Source organism: Astatotilapia calliptera, chromosome 23 (assembly GCF_964374335.1).
Source record: "Astatotilapia calliptera chromosome 23, fAstCal68.1, whole genome shotgun sequence".
NCBI classification, from domain to species: domain Eukaryota; kingdom Metazoa; phylum Chordata; class Actinopteri; order Cichliformes; family Cichlidae; genus Astatotilapia; species Astatotilapia calliptera.
Genome location: NC_137443.1, coordinates 18,054,232 through 18,078,014, shown reverse-complemented (window position 1 = coordinate 18,078,014; position 23,783 = coordinate 18,054,232). Strand labels below are relative to the sequence as shown.

At 41.5% G+C, this 23,783-nt stretch overlaps 1 protein-coding gene across 2 annotated transcripts in view; it reads right to left on the bottom strand.

Annotated features, from left to right (window-relative positions):
- The window catches only part of LOC113015865 (NLR family CARD domain-containing protein 3-like), a 46,997-nt gene extending 23,214 nt beyond the window's left edge, over nucleotides 1-23,783 (bottom strand). Inside the window, exons 1-6 of one of the 2 annotated variants that reach the window (XM_080297633.1) lie at nucleotides 23,505-23,783; nucleotides 18,154-18,279; nucleotides 17,968-18,069; nucleotides 16,622-16,700; nucleotides 8,941-9,148; nucleotides 7,055-8,855 (exon numbers count right to left, since the gene is read on the bottom strand). In XM_080297633.1, the coding sequence (XP_080153759.1) occupies nucleotides 7,055-8,855; nucleotides 8,941-9,148; nucleotides 16,622-16,700; nucleotides 17,968-18,069; nucleotides 18,154-18,230 (2,267 nt within the window). In that variant the 5' untranslated portion in view covers nucleotides 18,231-18,279; nucleotides 23,505-23,783. Of the gene's footprint in view, nucleotides 1-7,054; nucleotides 8,856-8,940; nucleotides 9,149-16,621; nucleotides 16,701-17,967; nucleotides 18,070-18,153; nucleotides 18,280-23,504 lie in introns of those variants that run through there. The other variant, XM_080297634.1, reaches the window with a different exon arrangement.

Genomic DNA, 23,783 nt, shown 5'->3' with positions numbered 1-23,783 from the left:
TGTTGTTTGTACACACACTCTCTGAGATCAAGTTTGTCTTTGACATCAGTCTCAGTCAGTGTAGAACAGGGGTCGGCAACCCTGGGCACGCGTGCCACAGCTGGCACGAGGAGGGTTAACTGATGGCACGCCCATAGCTGGATTGGCCATCAGGCATACCGGTGATGGTGATTTGTTGTTTTTGTAACGGTATTGTTAGGTAATAAATATATAATCTTAAATGTTGTGACTGACTTCAAAACAATGTCGGACTCTGTAGTTTTCTCTGGTCCCCTCCCCAATCAGACCAGGAGTGACATGTTTAGCCGCATGTTCTCCTTAAATTGCTGGCTGTCTGAGTGGTGTCCCAGAAACGATGTGGGCTTCATAGATAATTGGCAAACCTTCTGGAGGAAACCTGGACTTGTTAGGAGAGACGGCATCCATCCCAATTTGGATGGAGCAGCTCTCATTTCTAGAAATATGGACAAATTTATTAAACCCCCCAAAATATGACTATCCAGAGTTGGGACCAGGAAGCAGAGTTGCAGTCCTACACGCCTCTCTGCAGCTTCTCTCCTCCTGCTACCCCCCCCCCCAAAAAAAACCCATCTCCATAGAGACTGTGTCAGCTCCCAAACAGACAAAAAACAAACTAAAAACCAGCAACAAACAACTTAAACATAAACTATTACAAAGAAAGAACAATAAAGTATCCACATCTGAACCAAAGAGTAAAACAGCGAAATGTGGATTATTAAATATTAGGTCTCTCTCCTCCAAGTCTCTGTTAGTACATGACTTAATAATTGATCAACAAATTGATTTACTCTGCCTTACAGAAACCTGGTTGCAGCAGGATGATTATGTTAGTTTAAATGAATCAACACCCCCGAGTCATTCTAACTACCAGAAATCTCGAAGCACAGGCCGAGGGGGCGGTGTGGCAGCAATTTTTCACACCAGCCTATCAATTAATGAAAGACCAAGACAGACTTTTAATTCATTTGAAAGCCTGATGCTTAACATTGTCCACCCCAGCTGTGAAACTCAGAAACCAGTCTTACTTGTTATCATCTATCGTCCACCTGGGCCTTACACAGAGTTTCTGTCTGATTTCTCAGACTTTATATCTAATTTAGTTCTGAGCTCAGATGAAATAATTATTGTGGGTGATTTTAACATCCATGTAGATGCTAAAAATGACAGCCTCAACATGGCATTTAATCTGTTATTAGACTCAATTGGTTTCTCTCAAAATGTAAAAGAACCCACCCACCACTTTAATCACACTCTAGATCTTGTTTTAACATATGGCATAGAAACTGAACATTTAACAGTGTTTCCTGAAAACCCTCTCCTGTCTGATCATTTCCTGATAACATTTACATTTACAATAATTGATTACACAGCGGTGGAGAGTAGACTTTATCAAAGTAGATGTCTTTCTGAAAGCGCTGTAACTAAGTTTAAGACTATAATCCACCCACTGTTATCATCTTCAATGCCCTGTACCAACATAGAGCAGAGCAGCTATCTGAACGCTACCTCAACAGAAGTCGATTATCTTGTTAATAATTTCACCTCCTCACTACGTACGACTCTGGATACTGTAGCTCCTGTGAAAACTAAGGTCTCTAATCAGAAGTACCTGACTCCGTGGTATAATTCTCAAACACGTACCCTAAAGCAGATGACTCGTAATCTGGAGAGGAAATGGCGTGTCACAAATTTAGAGGATCATCATTTAGCCTGGAGAAATAGTTTGCTGCTTTATAAGAAAGCCCTCCGCAAAGCCAGAACATCTTACTATTCATCACTGATTGAAGAAAATAAGAACCCCAGGTTTCTCTTCAGCACTGTAGCCAGGCTGACAAAAAGTCAGAGCTCTTTTGAGCCAACAATCCCTTTAACGTTAACTAGTAATGACTTCATGAACTTCTTCACAAATAAAATTTTTATCATTAGAGAAAAAATTACCAGTAATCATCCCACAGATGTAATATTATCTACAGCTACTCTTAGTACCATTGATGTTAAGTTAGACTCTTTTTCTCCAATTGATCTTTCTGAGTTAACTTCAATAATTACTTCCTCCAAACCATCAACGTGTCTTTTAGACCCTATTCCTACAAAACTGCTCAAAGAAGTCCTGCCATTAATTAATTCTTCGATCTTAAATATGATCAACCTATCTCTAACGATCGGCTATGTACCACAGGCCTTCAAGCTAGCTGTAGTTAAACCTTTACTCAAAAAGCCATCTCCATACCCAGCAGTCTTAGCTAATTATAGGCCAATCTCCAACCTTCCTTTCATATCAAAAATCTTTGAAAGAGTAGTTGTCAAACAGCTAACAGATCATCTGCAGAGGAATGGTTTATTTGAAGAGTTTCAGTCAGGTTTCAGAGCTCATCACAGCACAGAAACAGCTTTAGTCAAGGTTACAAATGATCTTCTTATGGCCTCTGACAGTGGACTCATCTCTGTGCTTGTCCTGCTAGACCTTAGTGCAGCATTTGATACTGTCGACCATAATATCCTATTAGAGCGATTAGAACATGTATTACAGGTACTGCACTGCAGTGGTTTGTATCATATCTATCTAATAGACTCCAATTTGTTCATGTAAATGGAGAGTCCTCTTCACACACTGAGGTTAATTATGGAGTTCCACAGGGTTCAGTGCTAGGACCAATTCTGTTTACATTATACATGCTTCCCCTAGGCAGTATCATTAGAAGACATAGCAAACATTTTCACTGCTATGCAGATGACACCCAGCTCTATCTGTCCATGAAGCCAGATAACACACACCAATTAGTTAAACTGCAGGAATGTCTTAAAGACATAAAGACCTGGATGGCCGCTAACTTTCTGCTTCTTAATTCAGATAAAACTGAGGTTATTGTACTCGGCCCTGATAATCTTAGAAATATCAGATCTAACCAGATTCTTACTCTGGATGGCATTACCTTGGCCTCCAGTAACGCTGTGAGGAACCTTGGAGTCATTTTTGACCAGGACATGTCCTTCAATGCACATATTAAACAAATATGTAAGACTGCTTTCTTCCATTTGCGCAACATCTCTAAAGTTAGAAATATCCTGTCTCAGAGTGTCGCTGAAAAACTAGTTCATGCATTTATTACTTCCAGGCTGGACTACTGTAATTCATTATTATCAGGATGTCCAAAATACTCACTGAAAAGCCTTCAGCTAATCCAAAATGCTGCAGCAAGAGTACTGACAGGGACTAGAAAGAGAGAGCATATTTCTCCGGTTTTGGCTTCCCTTCCTTGGCTTCCTGTTAAATCCAGAATTGAATTCAAAATCCTGCTCCTCACATACAAGGTCTTAAATAATCAGGCCCCATCTTATCTTAATGACCTTGTAGTACCATATCACCCTATTAGAGCACTTCACTCTCGCTCTGCAGGCCTACTTGTTGTTCCTAGAGTATTTAAAAGTAGAATGGGAGGGAGAGCCTTCAGTTTTTAGGCCCCTCTTCTATGGAACCAGCTTCCAGTTTGGATTCAGGAGACAGACACTATCTCTACTTTCAAGATTAGGCTTAAAACTTTCCTTTTTGCTAAAGCATATAGTTAGGGCTGGACCAGGTGACCCTGAATCCTCCCTTAGTTATGCTGCAATAGACATAGGCTGCCGGGGGATTCCCATGATGCATTGAGTTTTTCCTTTTCCAGTCACCTTTCTCACTCACTATGTATTAACAGACCTCTCTGCATTGAATCATATCTGTTATTAACCTCTGTCTCTCTTCCACAGCATGTCTTTTTCCTGTCTTCCTTCTCTCACCCCAACCGGTCGCAGCAGATGGCCGCCCCTCCCTGAGCCTGGTTCTGCTGGAGGTTTCTTCCTGTTAAAAGGGAGTTTTTCATTCCCACTGTTGCCAAAGTGCTTGCTCATAGGGGGTCATATGATTGTTGGGTTTTTCTCTGTATCTATGAAGCGCCTTGAGGCGACTTTTGTTGTGATTTGGCGCTATATAAAGAAAATTGAATTGAATTGAAATGAAATGCTTATATGCTGATTATATTGGTTTATATAAGAGAGGCCCAGACTCCAGAGCAAGTATATAAATACCTAGGCTTCCGTTTGTACTTCAAACCTGAGGTTGTGTGTTTTGTGTTCAGGTCTCCATATCCCGGGTATGTAAAATAAAGATAATTTTTTTAAAGTAAAAAGAACACTTTTGAGTTGTGTCTTTCTTGGCCCTAAAGAATCCAAAAGAACAGAATTTAATACTATAAACAATTAAAGGTGGTGGGGATTGGCCAGATGCTGGCTGATGTGTAAAAATAACTCTTGGTGGTGGCTGTGGCGGAGCTTTCACAGAAGCTTGCAGGTGGATGAGGGAAAGGGGAGGCAGGAGGAGGAGAGACCCGAGGCGGTTGCTGTCAGATGAGCTGAACTTCAAGTAAGAAGTTATGACCTGCAGTCTATCTGGGTCAGATATAAACTAAGTTTAGGTGTAGTTTACTTTCATTGTGCTGAATTTTTAACGTCAGTTACAACAACACGTACTGCGTACTAGATAGCATGACGGAGTTTTTATACAGCCAACGGCTGGGTGGGTGCTATGATGTTACTGATAGTGAACTTTATTTCATTCATAAGGTTTAGTTATTAGAGTTACCATCCGGTAAAAAACGGAATCGTCTCGTATTCAGAGAAAATATTCCACGTTTCGTATTGAGGTGAAAAGGAACGCACTTTGTCCTGTACTTCAGCTAAAATGGAAAAAGACACAAAGCTGGAGTTATTCTGCATCTTTACGCTGCAGCTGTTTCTTCTTCTCTCATTCTCTCCCCCTCCCTCTCCTGTTGCTACTTCCCCAAAGCTGAGGGTACTTGTTTGTTTGTCGCCCACTTTGCGCCAGAAACAGGAAACCAGCAGAGGTTGCATTAAACAACAGCAGCATGTTTAAGCTTGATCAGCTGTTGTTAGAATTTATTTAATATTACTTTCTAGTATCAGCTGATGTTTGCTGGAGCCACAGCTGTAAGCTGATGGCCATGATATAGGTTTGGATATGTGGTGTGAGTGAAACATGAAGATGAAACAGGTTTACCTTTTAGGTGACATGAATGAGTTGAAGGCAAGTTATGAACTGTTTCTGAGAGACAAATAACACCAGGATCCTTTTCTAAGTAGCTGACAGCTGGTAACTGTGCAGGGGCGGGTCTAGCAAAGTTTTGCCAGGGGGCCAGGTAGGGCATTAACAGGGAAAAGGGGGGCACAAAGAAATACTTTTCTACTCGCAAGATGCGAGTAGGGGAAGCTGTGGTGGAGAAGCACACTTGTGGAAGTGGGTGTGGCCACGGAGTCAGAGGTGATATAGAATCCTCTCCACACCTCACGGATGCTGCTGTATTGTAGATTCCATTCAATGTTTTTTTGTATTCCACTTTTGCTATTTTTAATCTCTTCACCAGCTGATGTTGCACCTGTTTGAACCAATCTTTGTCACCATCTCTAAAAGTGACCTTTTCTGGTTGAGGATTTGTCTATATGTTACTTGTGTTCCACGGTTTGTTGTTGTGGAAACAGCATACACTCTTTGTTGGTACAATTGTGTCTCCACAGAAGTTGATGTACTCTGTTCTACAAAGTGGCGGCAAGGTAGTAACATTGTCAGCTTTACTGACATTGGCATACTGCAGATTAAGGGTTTTATTTTCTCGTGTAGGACAGTCAACAAATGATGTGTATCCAATCAGGTGGAACGAGAGGGAAACATGGTTGAAGTCTGTGATATTATGTTTAGTCTGTATCCTTGCAACAGTTTCAGGGTGGACTTTGCGTTACAATTCAGCTGTTGAGTTGCGTGAAACGTAGGCAAATATTGTTATTGTATGACTGAATTTTCTTGGTATAATATAATCACATACCAACTGCCATCAAGATGTACATAGACACCATTCCTAGAAGACTCGACAAAATTTAACCAAATCTTAAAAATGATCAATTAACCTGCATCGATGGATAATGTACCAGAGGCCTTTAAGATTTCCACAACTGAACCATTGCTGAAAAACCTTTTACTCGTCCCACCTGTCTAGGCTAATTCTGGGACAATCTCGAACCTTTCGTTTATATTTAAAAGAGCAGTTAAACTGATCATCTTTATAAGAATGGTTTGTCTAAAGGTTACAAATGGTCTTTTTATGAACTCTGACTGTAGACTCACCTTTATTCTTGTCGCGTTCAACCCCAGCGCTGTGATATTTCACTATAGAAATTCGAATATGCCATAGGTATTGGACGGTCCTGCGCTGAAGGGGTTTGAATCACATCTATCTAATAAACTCAGATTTGTTAATGTGAATTGGGAGTCTTCTTCACATTGAGTTCCACATGTTCTGTGATGGGATCAGTTCTATTTACATTATCCATGCCTTCCTTCGGCAGTATTATTAAAAAAAAAAACATAAGATACATTTTTATTGTTATGCAGATGATATCCAGCTGTGTCTACTCATGAAGACAGAAGATACAAACCAATAAAGTTAAACTACATGAATGTCTTAAAGTCAAGTGTGTGAATTTAAAACCTGAGGCACAGGGGGCTGAGTGTTCAGACCTGTTCTTATTTTGGTAAAATGGCTTATGGAGGTGCTTGGTCTTGACAACTGAACTAATCTGAAGGAAGTGTACCAAAGTGGTCTGGAAAAAGATAAAAAAAAATATTTCTCCAGGAGCACTATTGATAACATTTCTTGATGACAGGGACAAAATGAATGTATTGTATAATGAGTAGCTGGATAAATAGATTTTTTTTTTCATGAATCAGTACATTTTTTCTTATATCCAGCAACAGGAACCTTTAAATAGAAAAACAAATATGATTTTGTTCATCAGCCTGGGTGGGTCATATGGAGTACTTGCACTTTCTACTGTTATGAAACACTAGAACTAAAACTTACTTGACTGTGATTACATCATTATATTCAAAAATTTGACATTTTTAACAGGATTAGATTTTGATTTGCATGACTTTCTTCTTAAATAGCTTTAACATTTTAGAAATAAAAAGAGGATATTTACTTACACAGCTTTGTTGGAGGCTTTGACCACTGGCAGCAGCCTTAGAAGAGCCTCCTCAGAGGCTGAGAATTTCTTTAAGTCAAATTCATCCAGATCTTTTTCGGATGACAGTAAGATGAAGACCAGAGCTGACCACTGAGCAGGAGACAGCTCATCTGTGGAGAGAAGTCCTGAACTCAGGCACTGTTGGATCTCCTCCACTAGAGAACTATCATTCAGTTCATTCAGACAGTGGAACAGATTGATGCTTTTCTCTGCAGACAGATTCTCATTGATCATCTTCTTGATGTACTGAACTGTTTCCTGATTGGTCTGTGAGCTGTTTTCTGTCTGTATCAGCAGGCCTCGCAGGAGACTTTGGTTGGTCTGGAGTGAAAAACCCACGAGGAAGCGCAGGAACAAGTCCAGGTGTCCATTTGGACTCTGTAAGGCCTTGCCCACAGCACTCTGGTAGAAGAATGTAGGCTCGCTTGTTTCAGACGTCTGGGAGGTTGTTTGTTGTTTTTCCAGTAGATTTATTCCAGAATTGATAAAGGTCAGATGGACATGAAGAGCAGCCAGAAACTCCTGAACACTTAAATGAATGAAGCAAAACACCTTGTCTTGATACAGCCCTCTTTCCTCTTTAAATACTTGTGTGAACACTCCCGAGTACACTGAGGCTGCTTTGATATCGATGCCACACTCCGTCAGGTCTGATTCATAGAAGATCAGCTTTCCTTTCTGCAGCTGATCAAAAGCCAGTTTTCCCAGAGAATCAATCATCTTCCTGTTCTCTGGAGTCCAGTGTGGATCTGTCTCAGCTCCTCCATCATACTTGACCTTCGTCACTTTGGTCTGAACCACCAGGAAGTGGATGTACATCTCAGTCAGGGTCTTGGGCAACCGTTCTCCCTCTCCGGTTTTCAGCACATCCTCCAGAACTGTAGCAGTGATCCAGCAGAAGACTGGGATGTGGCACATGATGTGGAGACTTCGTGATGTCTTGATGTGGGAGATGATCCTTTTTCTCTGCTTCCTATCTCTAAATCTCTTCTTAAAGTACTCCTCCTTCTGTTGATCAGTGAACCCCATGACATCTGTCACCATATCAACACATTGTGGAGGGATGAGATGGGCTGCTGCAGGTCGTGTGGTTATCCAGATGCGAGCAGAGGAAAAAAGGTTCCCCCTGATGAGATTTACAAGCAGAACATTTACTGAAGTGTACTCTGTAATATCAGTCAGGGTTGCTGTGTTGTTGAAGTCCAAAGGAAGTCGACACTCATCCAAACCATCAAAGATGAACACAACCTGGAAGTCTTCAAACCTCCAAATTCCTGCTTCTTTGGTTTCAGTAAAGTAGTAATGAACAAGTTCCACCAAGCTAAACTTTTCCTCTTTCAGCACATTCAGCTCTCTGAAAGTGAATGGAAATATAAACTGGATGTCCTGGTTGGCTTTGCCTTCAGCCCAGTCGAGGGCGTATTTCTGTGTTAAGACTGTTTTCCCAATGCCAGCCACACCCTTTGTCAGCACTGTTCTGATTGGTGTAACTCTTCCAGATGAAGGTTTAAAGATGTCCTCTTGTCTGACTGTTGTTTCTGGTCTGTCTGGTTTCCTGGATGCTGTTTCAATCTGTCTGACCTCATGCTCATCATTGACCTCTGCAGTCCCTCCCTCTGTGATGTAGAGCTCTGTGTAGATCTCATTCAGAAGGGTTGGGTTTCCTGCTTTAGCGATCCCCTCAAACACACACTGGAACTTCTTCTGCAGATTAGATTTAATTTCATGCTGGCTCCACTTGTAATCCCTAGTGCAAGTTCCTGAAAGAAACAATAGATTAAAAAGAAAAAAAAATACACACACACACACACACACACACACACTTAAATAAAGGAATCTTCTTACGGCTCTGTAGATGATCAGCCAGCTTCTTATATTTCATTTTCCTCAGGAAGTACATTGTGATCTCAACAAATGCCTTTCTGCTCGACTTCTGCTCATCACCTTCATCTTCCCTCTGACTCTCTAAGGCTTCCGTATAATCCGGACTCAGAACCTTCTGGATCTTGCCCAGCTCATTCTTCACAAAGGTGATGATGTTTTCCTCCAGAAGCTAGAACAGAATGCAGGATTAAATTAAGTTAAATGAGATGGCATAGGTAGAGAAACACCTGTGGATTAAAAAGAAGGCAGTGAAGAACAAAAGCTCAGTGCATCACAGGAAATCCCCTTTCAGCCTGAGCTTATAGCAACACAATTAAGGGATAGTTTATGATATCCATAGGTTGTCATTGTTGTGTGTTGGTTCACCTCTGCTGCATTTTTCCCATTAATGTCCAGTGCAAACATTCGGCAAAACATCTTTCGATCACTGCAGTGCAGTGCAAGAACTAGAAACAACATGCAATACTCACAACTAACCAAAGAAAAAAAAATACAGAGCCCTAACAGAAAAATAAAAAATAGTATATTTCTATATGCCAGCTTCACAGTGTGAAGTTGGATGCCATCTCTCATAGGGATGGGTACTGATATCCCCCAAGAACCTTCTGCTACCTGCCAGTGTAGCAGAAATGATGACGGATGATGATGGCAGCAGCAGCCATTCTTCTCTGGGTGAGTAGCTTAATGTTGTTTGTTTGTAATTTATGTTGAGTAGGCTAACCATGTGTGGTGGGGCGTGGCCGGCGGTGCCATGCAGGGAGGGCGGACGCACCTGCACGGCATCCTTAATCACGTCCGCCAAGTTAAAAACACGAGGTTGGGTGGTTGTGGTGTGAGGTGATGGAAATAAAATGGCTTTAAACACTGATCCATGGACCCGCCGTGTCTTATTCTCACCACACTGGTGCCGAAACCCAGGAGGCGGCATGGCGGGTACTTACCAGAGCCAGGGAAGGGAAGAGCTGGCCGAGATGGTGGCCGAAATGGCGGCCACCCAGCGGGAGCAGGCGGCGGAGGTGCGTCGCCAACAGGAAGAGCTGCGGAAGGAGAGCGAACGCCACCTGGGGAAGATGGCAGAGCTGGCCGCGATGCTCCAGGCCTGGGCGACCTCGACGCCGCCACCCCCACCGGGGTATACTGACTGTGGGAAAGCGGTGGAGGAGCTGTGTGGGGCACCTCGGCAGCTGGAGGTGGTGGACGAGTCACGCGGGGGTCCGAGCCTGCCGGAGGAGGAGGAACAGCCGGGTGAAGGGCTGCTCCTGCCGGGAGCGGTGGAGGAGCCGCTCCAATCGGAGGCGGAGGACGAGGCGGGCGAGGGTCTGCGCCGGTTGGAAGGAGAGGCGGCAGCAACAGCTGCAGCCGCGGAGGCGGTGCCCGAGGAGCCGCGGGATATGTCGGAGGTGCCCGTGCTAGGGGAGTCCGCGTCACCGAAGCCCGAGGTCGGCGGGCGGAGCAGAGCGGCCTCGCCTCCACCAGAGGCCGGCGTGTGGTGTGGTCCGGCGTGCTGGACGCCTGCTCAGCCGCCCATGAGCCCCGGCTCAATGTCACGCCGGCTGCGCCTCCGGTCCAGCTCCGGGGCTGCCATTGGATACGTGGGCGACCCCCGGACCCACCTCATGACCGGCGCCGCTGGATGAGTGGGCGGCCACCAGAACAGACACCTCCCTCTCGCTAGGCCAGGGTCCGGGGGTGCCGACGGTCCGGGCTGATCCCCTCTCCCGCTTGCGGTGGGGGGTGAGTAGGTTCGGCCGGATGGCTCCCCGGCCTCAGTCGGGCGATGGGGGTATGTGGTGGGGCGTGGCCGGCGGTGCCGTGTAGGGAGGGCGGACGCACCTGCACGGCATCCTTAATCACGTCCGCCAAGTTAAAAACACGAGGACTCAGGGGTTGGGTGGTTGTGGTGTGAGGTGATGGAAATAAAATGGCTTTAAACACTGATCCCTGGACCCGCCGTGCCTTATTCTCACCACACCATGTTATTAAATTAATGCATGTAAGGTGAACTAGCAAACACAGTCGTAGTTACATGCGGCTGTCTTCTTGTTTGATGGCAGATACTCCCTTCACCCTGGCCAAAAAGGCTAAAATGACCAAAGAAAAAGAGGAAAAAGCTAAACATGAGAGGTTTTTGGACAAAGTTTGTGTTTTTGTTTAAGCACTGCTTCCAGCCAAGAGTGATACCATATATGCCCTATAGCTGCAGAAAAGGCTAACAATGTTATATTTTTACAAAAAAAAACAAACAAAAAAAAAAAACAATTAAACATGAGAGGTTTTAGGACAAAGTTTGTGTTTTCCATTTTTTAAGCACCGGTTCCAAACAAAGGAGGTATGTTGTATCAATAGAAAAGGCTAACTTAGTTATCATTTTGCGGAAAAAAAGGAGACTGCTAAAAGTAAAAACATAATAGGTTTTTGGACAAAGTTTGTGTTCTTCATTCTTTAACCCTTTAAGACCTACCATAGAACCAAGGCCGCCAGAGCTTATATTATATTTTTACATGTTGTGGAGCCATTTTTGGGAGCATTTCAAGTTGATATACATCAATATAACCATTATAGTCCAAATTTTAATAATATGTATGCATTAAGTGCATAGTAATTACATACATTGCAAAAAAAATTGCAATAAACTACAAAAAAAATTTGAAAATCATTTTTGTTTTTTTAACATATATTTCTAGTTAGAGAAATTTAAGAGGCTTAACCCTCAAAACTGTAAATACAAAAAAGTTGCACAAAATAGTTTCCCATCACAGGAAATTTATTTCAAGTGTCTTCATAGTTTTATTTTTGAAATACATGTTTTTTTATATACTGCAGGACAAACGAAAATAAATATTATAATGCAAATTTGCAAAAAAACAGCATATGCATCAAAATGAACTATTTCCAGCAGTGCAATATGAGTCTTAAGCATCCCAGAAACGACACAGAAAGTCATAAAGTCAAACATAACTTTTAAAAAGACCAGTATAGGCTCATAAGGCCCTGATGGTAAAAAACTACATTTCCGCAAAATGACATCACTTCCGGTTTTGGGCAGGTCATGGCGGACATGCGATAGTTCGCGCTGATGGACGTAGGAAGTGTTAAGAAGAACTAATCGGATCAGCAAAGCGTGTTTCTGGAATATTATGTTTTTGTTGCTGCAAGTACTTTTTATGCAGTTTTTGCAAAGCTATGTGTGGAAGGAAACTGTGACCTAGGACAAGCTGATGGCATAAGATGTAAGTACAACTCCTCTGGTTTCATATTCAAAAAAAATTGCACTAGCTTACGTGGTTGCAGTGCTACCGGGATTTAAAAATAGTTACGCAAAACAGAGCGTGCCCACTCCGACCGGCTTTAAAGAGTTCAAGCACCGTTTAAGCACTGGCACCGTTTCAAAAGTACCGGTTTGGATAAAACCTAAACGATACCCATCCCTAATCTCTCATGACTAGGATATGGTTTATCTAAATCAAAGCCAAATAAGAGAAAAAGCAAAATAATTAATAAAATAACTAATTTAATTACGAGTCTCAATGAGGTCAAAAGCTAAAGAATAAAAATTTGTTTTAAGATGTGTTTTAAAAGTGGAGCGTGAAGGGGTCTCTCTATTGTGCAAGGGCAAGTTATTCCATAATTTAGGAGCCACGATAGAAAAGGCCCTGTCCCCTCCAAGCTTCCTTCTGGATTTCGGTACTTCCAGGAGCAGCTGGTCAGCTGACCTAAGAGAGTGATGGGGGGGTTCCAAATTCATGGGCTGCATCCTCCTGAGGCCGCATTTGTAGGCCGATTACGTCACAGCGACGCGGCTGGCCAAATTTGTAGACTCCTCCAAATGCGGTTGACAAATGCTTCCTCCTTTTCCCCAGATTTGAAAGATGGGTAGGGTGTATCCTTCATGACCCACCATATCTCAGAATTCATAGCGCGGCCCAGCCAATTGCAGTTTCCAACAATGGCGGCAGCTACTTAGTTTTAATATTACTCTTATTCTTTCTGGATCACAAATTACATTTTTAACATATTTTCAGGCGAGAATGTAGCTGTGTAAACTTCAAATATCTGCTCGGTTTATCAAGACATCACATACTTGCAAAAGTGCTCCCAATGTCTTGGAGACGTCTGTTACCCACGAGCTCCATAGCTAGCCAGCTCACTAAAGCCAGCGAAAACAGCGAGCTACCGGCACATCGTTTTAAAACCCCATTTTTTGCTACTCAGGTTAAACATGATAAATATAGGTCATTTATATAACTTAAAAATGTTATTGTTTGGCTTTTTTCAGTGTTTTATTTATTTGTGAGTAAACCAGTTTGGCTGAGATTAAAAGTTCTAAAGTTTTCACACTGCTGAATAAACGTCAAATGGAAAACTGATTAAAGAAATAAATGAAATAAATGCATGGATCACTGTTTCGAGGTGCTGCCTAGAAAGATTTCACTCTTGCCAGTCGCTTTAAATGATAAAAGCTGGACTTCACTGCTCTAATTTGGCTGGCCAATTTAAAAAAAAAAAAAACCAAAAAAAAAAAACCCCACCATTGTCCAACTTAAAACCTAGGTCAGAAACAACAGGTTTAAAATAAACTTCCAAGGGTCCCAAATCAACAGAGGAAGGCTCACAGGGACCACTGGGTCCAAACACCAACACCTCTGTTTTCTTTTTATAAAAAGGTTATTTAAAAGGTTTAAAGCCAACCAAACTTTAATATCATCTAGACATGTCAAGAGAGGTTTCATGGAGATACCATCCTTCTGTTTTAATGGCAAATAAATTTGGCAGTTACCGGTGTTAGGTTGAAATTAGCTATAGTGTTTAACTACAGGCACATCCTATGTGAAGGTTCGGTTTCTGTTCTTATGTAGTGAGGATGTTTACTTCTTGCCATTTATGACCTCACCTGTGTTTGTGTATAGTAGACCGTTACAGTAATTGAGCCATATACATCGTAAGGGAGGTGACCCTTTTGTGATCAGCAGGAAGTCACACAACCGCACCCCCCATTCACACACACACTCACTCACGTGCAACTACCAGAAGGTACCATCTGTGCAGTCTGCAATTTTGTTGAAGAAAGATGTTGAATCTATTTAATTATTGTAGGAAAATAATTGATTTCTGTGCATTTTTTTTTTTTTTTTTTTAAACACGTGCATTAAAAAAAAAGTCGATTACATTGATTAAGCATCATCAGGCGGCGGGTGGGGAGGTGGTTCCCTATTTTTTTTGCTGGGAGTTGGCAACCCTATTATTTAGGTTGTTTAGTATTTCTGCAAATCACTGTTTAGAATACCAGAACACGGAGGATGGTGTAGATTTAAGTTTATTAGATTGATCAGTATTGCTCAACTATGACATATTTTGGGTGCAGTGTTTTTTTTTTTGCATACAGGTATAAAGGTGCCATCTCTTGTCCTGACCAACCACTTCAGAAGCAAAAGGTGAGTGGAAAAGATATACCAAAGACCTGACAAGCCTGGGAACTACGAAACTTCTAATAACCAAAGTAAATCTATACAGATGATTTCATTTATTATGGAAAAAAGTTCTGAAAGTTTCTGAGGCTGGTGACTGATGAATTTATCCTCAGCAGCAGAGGTGACTCGGTCTTCCTTTCCTGGGACGGTCCTCATGTGAGCCAGTCTTGTTGTAGCGCTTGATAATTTTTGCAACTGCACTTGGGGACACATTCAAAGTGTCAGTTCTTAAAGTAATGATGGACTGTTGTTCTCTATACTTAGAATTCATATTATGGCAAGAACTAATCAGCTAACAGTTTTCAAATAGGTTGGAACAATACCTGACAGCCTAAGCTTCTACATAGCACAACTGATGGTCTCAACCCCATTAAGAAGGCAAGAAATTCCACAAATGAACCATGACAAGAAACAAGTGTAAGTGAAAACCTTACACAGGTGACTGAAGCTCATTGAGAAAAGACCAAGGGTTTATAGTGCCAAAGGGTGGATACTTTGACATCTTTCTTCATATACAGTGGCTTGCAAAAATATTCGGCCCCCTTGAACTTTCCCACATTTTGTCACATTACAGCCACAAAAATGAATCAATTTTATTGGAATTCCACGTGAAAGACCAACACAAAGTGGTGTACACGTGAGAAGTGGAACGAAAATCATACATGATTCCAAATATTTTTTACAAATAAATAACTGCAAAGTGGGGTGTGCGTAATTATTCAGCCCCCTTTGGTCTGAGTGCAGTCAGTTGCCCATAGACATTGCCTGATGAGTGCTAATGACTAAATAGAGTGATTACTGTGTGTAATCTAATGTCAGTACAAATACAGCTGCTCTGTGACGGCCTCAGAGGTTGTCCAAGAGAATATTGGGAGCAACAACACCATGAAGTCCAAAGAATACACCAGACAGGTCAGGGATTAAGTTATCGAGAAATTTAAAGCAGGCTTAGGCTACAAAAAGATTTCCCAAGCCTTGAACATCCCACAGAGCACTGTTCAAGCGACTATTCGGAAATGGAAGGAGTATGGCACGACTGTAAACCTACCAAGACAAGGCCGTCCACCTAAACTCACAGGCCGAACAAGGAGAGCGCTGATCTGAAATGCAGCCAAGAGGCCCATGGTGACTCTGGACGGGCTGCAGAGATCTACAGCTCAGGTGGGGGAATCTGTCCATAGGACAACTATTAGTCGTGCACTGCACAAAGTTGGCCTTTATGGAAGAGTGGCAAGAAGAAAGCCATTGTTAACAACTGGGGGTGCTTCTCTTCAGCAGGGACAGGGAAGCTGGTCAGAGTTGATGGGAAGATGGATGGAGCCAAATACAGGGCAATCTTAGAAGAAAACCTCTTGGAGTCTGCAAAAGACTTGAGGCTGGGGCGGAGGTTCACCTTCCAGCAGGACAACGACCCTAAACATAAAGCCAGGGCAACAATGGAATGGTTTAAAACAAAACACATCCATGTGTTAGAATGGCCCAGTCAAAGTCCAGATCTAAATCCAATCGAGAATCTGTGGCAAGATCTGAAAACTGCTGTTCACAAACGCTGTCCATCTAATCTGAATGAGTTGGAGCTGTTTTGCAAAGAAGAATGGGCAAGGATTTCAGTCTCTAGATGTGCAAAGCTGGAGACATACCCTAAAAGACTGGCAGCTGTAATTGCAACAAAAGCTTGTTCTACAAAGTATTGACTCAGGGGGCTGAATAATTACACACACCCCACTTTTCAGTTATTTATTTGTAAAAAAATGTTTGGAATCATGTATGATTTTCGTTCCACTTCTCACGTGTACACCACTTTGTGTTGGTCTTTCACGTGGAATTCCAATAAAAGTGATTCATGTTTGTGGCTGTAATGTGACAAAATGTGGAAAAGTTCAAGGGGGTCGAATACTTTTCAAGACACTGTATTTGATGTCTTCAGTATATATCTGCAATGTAGAAAGTAGTAAAAATGAAGTAAAACCATTCAATGAGGTGTGTGCTGCATGTGTGTTGCTCTATAGGTCATGCCTGGTTGTTCATACAATTTTCTTCACCTCATCTCCACTACTGCAGACAACTAGGCAACTGGCTCTATCTCCTAAACTACAACACAATCCACACACCCAGCATGGAGATGAGTGAACAGAAAAGAATTGTAGTATTGTAGCAGTTGTACATGTACAGACCATAAATATGGAGTCCAGCTGTGTTTGATGCTGCTGGGCAGACTGATCACTGGGAACCTCTGAGCTCTGCTGGTCCACCCTGTGGAGGAATTGTAAAGAATAAATGAGAAAACATAGAGCTGGCTATCCAGGATGCTTATGGTTCTCAGTGCCTTAAGAAAACATAAATAAATAAAAGCAACACAGCTGTCTCCTGCGAATGCTTGGGGCTCTAAAAGTGCCTTGTAGTATCTGACGCAAAGACAGTTAAGTGAAGGTCAGTGGCTTTTTGCATTCTTTACGACTCATGTTTTTCAAAACACTAACACAAAGTTCATGTCATGCTGTGCTGCCAAACATGGTATAGGTTGAGCAGCATAGTTGAGTATATGAGTGAAAAACTTACCAAGTCTTCTCTGCTAATTTCAAACAGATTATTCTGCTATTGACTACCGTTTTGAGGTTTTGGTATCCCAGATACTGACAATCAGAAGCTGACTGGTGCCTGTGAGCATGGACCCTGCTACAGTGGTCAGTTGGGGTTGGCTAAAACCATGCCACGTTTGACTGATCTGGATTGGGCCTATGCCATAGGGCAACTTCAAAAGGTCACCATAAAGTTAAGTTATCATTTTGACAAATTGATGGGAAATATTTTCTTTAGTAACAGCAGAAAAGCTGTTCTCTGTTAGCTCATTAACAGGAAACTGAATAAGAGTGAGTGACAACCACAGAAACACATTCACAGAAATATAATTATCCAATAACTCGGGTAACCTGTGTAACTCATCTTTGGATATATTTACAGGTAACTATTCTAATTAGCCATTTCTTTCTGTTAAAGCAGACAAACACATGAGTATCAACTTAGCTTCAATTTAAAGCCACTGAGGGGATGTACACGAAGGCTGGAACTGAGGGACTTGCTGTACTATAGTACACCAGTTTCTAGACAAAACAAAGTCTAAACTTTTTTCTTCTGGTTTTAGATTAAATGTTCAGTGCTCACCGTTAATGCTCTTGCTTATATTTATTCTTTTAAAAAGCAGTTTAAGACTCATTTATTTAGACTGGCTTTTAATTAGATTTTTTGCTGTATGTTTGATTTTTGGTGTATTTTATGTATATCTGTTTTATATGACTGTAAAGCACTTTGTGGTTTTTATCCTGTGAAGAGTGCTATATAAATAAATTGAATTGCTCTTGATTTTATCCCTGCAAGAATCCACAAACCTCCATAAAAACAAACTTGTCAGCAGGACAATGTGTGTAAAAATGTGTGTAAGAAAGAGCTGAGCTGACATTAAACATGATGGAGGATTTATTCACAGACACCAACTCACCAAAAGCATTAAGACACACATTACCTCTCTGCAGGAGAACAGCAGCCTTCTTTAAACCCAATATAAAAAGGAATCGACTGGTCACTCTTGAAGGAAAAACAGCTGGGTTCAGGTCCAGGTTGGTTCCTGTGAATAATGATGGTGCAGTGATGTGAGTGCTGATCTGTGACATGGAGAAGAGTCATGGACATTTAGAGATGGTCATCTCACCTCTGACCTTTGTCCTGGCTCTCTCTGTCTCTTTTAGAGGGAGGGACTCCCTCCTCTATGTCCTCACACTGATCCATGCTGCTGAATTCACATCCACATCAGCTCACACACATTTTTTACCTTTGCCTGCAGAGAAAACACAAATCATTCATGTGCACATCAATTGAAATCCTACTTTTCATCGTGTGTGCTGTCCACATATCAGCTGCTTCTTTTCTGCCACAGCTGGCCTTCTCAAGACAAGGCGGCCATTTACATGAAAAGGGAAAGACCATGTCAAGGAGGGGGCCTAAGGGTACATCTTTTGCCATCTTACAATGTTGTGATTGCAGCCATTCCCCAACTCTCTGTGAATGGTACTCATGGCTATTTATCAATGGTCTTTGATCAATGATCATGACTGTTTGCATATTAATGATCAAGAAACTGACCTCACAGCCCATTATTCATTCAGTGGGCTGGTTTCATTGTTTATGCAAATGTACTGTTTAAGGTTGGGGAAACCTGCAGTCACCCGAGACGTAAGAAGTCACTTGGTTAAGTGACGAAACGTTTCTCCCAATGAAAACACCACGTCCAGATGAACAGAATCAAACTTTTAAATGTGGTGTTTAGGATCAGAAAAAAGGAGGATTCAGAAAACTGATAGCAGCTCTGAGAACTTCTTCTGTATAACTATTTATGATCAGAGATTAAGTCCTGATTTTGAACTGTTGTTAACTCCATGGACTCACGCGGAAAACTACAGTGACATTAATATTAGAGCACAGCTGAGAACTTATATGAGTATGTACGCATATAACGGAAGTCATACTCTAAATGCAGTCACACTTTAATTGAGTATTTCTAAAGTGTGGTGATACTTTAAACATTAAAACTTTTTGCAGCCTCAATGAAACATTTAGAGGATTTATTGATCAACTTCAGTGGATTTATGATCAGACATAGAAGCTGTTTTTATTTGAGGTGTTCACCAAAACCATATTTAAGTCATAGTTTAATTATAAACAAAGACTTGAAGGTGAGACACTCAGCTTTTGTTAAGTGTTGCACAAATTGTTGGGGATGTGCTCTTACACTTACACTTTGACCTATGACATGTATGAGTGTGCATGTGTAATAAATTAAATTTAAAAAAAATCTAATTATGATGGCTGTGCCAACAGGTTATGAGTCCAGAAGGGAGCAGTTAACACAGATTATACATCTACAGAGATGACAAAAACTATGTGTTATGTGAGGCAAAGTTCCTGGGGCACCTCTAGAGCAGGGCTGGGGAACTCAAGACCTCAAGGGCTGGTTTCCTGCAGGTTTTAGATATCACCCTGGGTCAAACAAATGATTAGCTCATTACAGGCCTCTGGAGAACTTCAAGACATGTTGAGGGAGTAATTTAGTCATTTAAATCAGCTGCGTTGGATCAAGGACAGATCTAAAACCCGCAGGACACCGGCCCTTGAGGCTTGGAGTTCCCCACCCGTGCCTCTAAAGGAAGAGAGAGGCCAATGAGGATTAAGACAATGAAAAAGATGACAAAAATGAAGAAGACTATGGCAAAGTGTCCCAGTAAGAAGGACAGACAAATAGAAGGAGGTAATGTAAAGTAATGTTAACCTGATATAATTGTGGCCAAAAAAAATAAATAACCTGGCAAGTCCAGAGGACAGAAATGGTGCTGCACTTTTTTTTCCCTTCCACTCATAAAGATTCAAACTGGAGATGAAGAAAGAAAGCCAATGCAAAACAAACAACTGGCACTGAAGACAACACATTAGCATTCAAGATAGGTGAATTCTAAGTTTGCGGATTGAAACAAAGGACTTGTGGTTGATGTTAGGGCAATGTCACACATAATAACAGACATTGAGAAGTTTATAGACTTTAATGAGACCTTTAAACCATAACAGTATTTTCTGGAGTTTACTGGCAGAGCAAGAAGGACTGGCATTGCATTGAAGGGGGTGAATTGAAGTCATCAGGAACTCTGAGACAAGTGCTGTACAATCATTGTTTTCATATCCACATCTTCTTGGTCAAAGCAGCGATAGCCATTGCAGCTTCAGTCACTCTCTGTGAGGGGTGCAATGAACGGGTGCATCCACAAGAACAACTGTATGACAGACTTTACTATCTAACCACTATAAGTTTTGAAATTAATGATGGGTATCATTCTTGCAATAAAAAAAAAAAAAGTGTAGTACAAACGCCACACTATACACTAACAGGGAGAATCTTTCAAGGATGAAAGTGTTTGGATCAGTTTGTTAAGCATACAAACGCAACAAGAAAAAGCTAGACTCGCAATGTGAAAAGTTTGTTTAATTTTTCTTAAACAAGGTCTTCAAATCCTGAAGGTTTAGTGGAGCCTTTCCATGAACTCTGAGCTTTAGTTCTTTCCATAGATTTTCAGTTGGATTAAGATCAGGTGATTGGCTGGTTTATTCTAGCATCTTAATTTTCTGTCTCCAAAACCAACTGACAGTTTCATTGAATCTCTTTTTGGGATCATTGTCCTGGTGAAATGTTCACACTGGTTTCATCTTCATCATCCTGGTAGGCGGCAGCAGATTTTTTTTTTTTAAATCAAGAATGTCTCAATACATTTTCCATTCAATTGTATAAGGCTTGCCAGTGTCATATGCTGAAAAACAGCCCCACAGCTTGATGTTCCCACCTCCAGACTTCACTGGGTGATATGGAGTGCCTTTTGATCTCAAAACATGGTGTGGCATCCAAAGAGTTCAGTTTTGGTCTCACATGATCAGACTTTATTCTTCTAGCATTTCACAGGCTTGTCTAAATGTTGATCAGTAAACTTCAAAAACACACTTCAACATGCCGTTTCTTCCGCTATGGAATCATGTGTGGTGAGCATTCATACAGTCGATGGTGGTTAAGTGCATTGAAACACTGATACATGCTGATTCCTTTCTACAGGGAGTGCAGAATTATTAGGCAAATGAGTATTTTGTCCACATCATCCTCTTCATGCATGTTGTCTTACTCCAAGGTGTATAGGCTCGAAAGCCTACTACCAATTAAGCATATTAGGTGATGTGCATCTCTGTAATGAGAAGGGGTGTGGTCTAATGACATCAACACCCTATATCAGGTGTGCATAATTATTAGGCAACGTCCTTTCCTTTGGCAAAATGGGTCAAAAGAAGGACTTGACAGGCACAGAAAAGTCAAAAATAGTGAGATATCTTGCAGAGGGATGCAGCAGTCTCAAAATTGCAAAGCTTCTGAAGCGTGATCATCGAACAATCAAGCGTTTCATTCAAAATAGTCAACAGGGTCGCAAGAAGCGTGTGGAAAAACCAAGGCGCAAAATAACTGCCCATGAACTGAGAAAAGTCAAGGGTGCAGCTGCCAAGATGCCACTTGCCACCAGTTTGGCCATATTTCAGAGCTGCAACATCACTGGAGTGCCCAAAAGCACAAGGTGTGCAATACTCAGAGACATGGCCAAGGTAAGAAAGGCTGAAAGACGACCACCACTGAACAAGACACACAAGCTGAAACGTCAAGACTGGGCCAAGAAATATCTCAAGACTGATTTTTCTAAGGTTTTATGGACTGATGAAATGAGAGTGAGTCTTGATGGGCCAGATGGATGGGCCCGTGGCTGGATTGGTAAAGGGCAGAGAGCTCCAGTCCGACTCAGACACCAGCAAGGTGGAGGTGGAGTACTGGTTTGGGCTGGTATCATCAAAGATGAGCTTGTGGGGCCTTTTCGGGTTGAGGATGGAGTCAAGCTCAACTCCCAGTCCTACTGCCAGTTTCTGGAAGACACCTTCTTCAAGCAATGGTACAGGAAGAAGTCTGCATCCTTCAAGAAAAACATGATTTTCATGCAGGACAATGCTCCATCACACGCATCCAAGTACTCCACAGCGTGGCTGGCAAGAAAGGGTATAAAAGAAGAAAACTAATGACATGGCCACCTTGTTCACCTGATCTGAACCCCATTGAGAACCTGTGGTCCATCATCAAATGTGAGATTTACAAGGAGGGAAAACAGTACACCTCTCTGAACAGTGTCTGGGAGGCTGTGGTTGCTGCTGCACGCAATCTTGATGGTGAACAGATCAAAACACTGACAGAATCCATGGATGGCAGGCTTTTGAGTGTCCTTGCAAAGAAAGGTGGCTATATTGGTCGCTGATTTGTTTTTGAATGTCAGAAATGCATATTTGTGAATGTGGAGATGTTATATTGGTTTCACTGGTAAAAATAAATAATTGAAATGGGTATATATTTGTTTTTTGTTAATTTGCCAGCACAGTAATAGTCACCTGCAAACACAGATATCCCCCTAAAATAGCTAAAACTAAAAACTACTTCCAAAAACATTCATTCTTTGATATTAATGAGTTTTTTGGGTTCATTGAGAACATGGTTGTTGTTCAATAAAAAAATTATTCCTCAAAAATACAACTTGCCTAATAATTCTGCATTCCCTGTATAACTCTCCACAAGTGCTCCTTGGCTCTTGGACAACTATTCTGATAATGGATTGGAGGGGGTGTTACCCATATAGATAAAGAAAAGCAGAGATATTAGATATAAAATAGAAATAATGAAATGTATTGTTATCCTTATATATGAAATAGAAAATAAAAACAGATTATTTTTTGTGCATACTGCCCAGCATTCTCACACAGTAAATTCAAAGAGTTCAGCATAACTCAGTGCAACTGCCCTTAAGATATGCAGCCATATCAAAACAAACCAGGTAATAATAAAATGTTAAACATTTGTGGTGAAAACAAGAGTGTAGCTATTCTATTGTTTAAAAGGGGCAACTGAATATTTTAAGACTGTTAAAAGAAGAGAAAACAAGCTGTAATATTTTCAAAATACTAAGCTAAGCAAGGAAAAGGTAAAAATTCTATTTTAAATATGTTGCATCTCAACATCTGAATTCTTCCATTGAGCTGTAAACTGTGAGTCATATGCGATCTTCTTTAAATGGTCTCAATATACTCAATAACCTGTTTTGTTACAGGCTTCGCTGTCTGAAGGCAGTCTAATGGATACTGTACTGTAGGTATCAGCGGTGCATAGACTCATGCCCCTGTGAGAGCAGAGGAAGCTAATTAGTTCACTGATACAGGACTGATAAAGTCATGTTGGCTTCGTGTTATGAGGTCTCACTGCTTTTCTAAACTGTGCCAAGCTGACAGGAAAGCTAAGAGCTAAGCTAAGTAATGGTATTTAAGGTCTACCAGAAGTCTCTATACTACAGTCAGCAGCTACGAACTGCTGGTTGAAATATCATAAGCCTGAATAACTTTCTGCACACAGCTAATGTTAGCCAGGAAAACATTACAGACTGCTAACATTACCTTCACACGGACACGATCATCAGACAGTAACCTCAGGAAGAAGAAACTTTGAGCAGGAAGGAAACACCTAGAGAGATTGCTGTTAGCGTCATCTCAGCTGCCAAGGAACCCGCCCCTCCTGATGATGATGATGCATTCTGTGTACGGAGGCACTCTTTCGTGGAATTTTCACACATGTAGTTCGTTTACTCCGGTCCGATTCACCCGACGAGTTTGTCAACTTATAGCTTTATCCTGCGGTTTTCACACGGAGAAAAATCTAAATGAACTCCAAGCGAA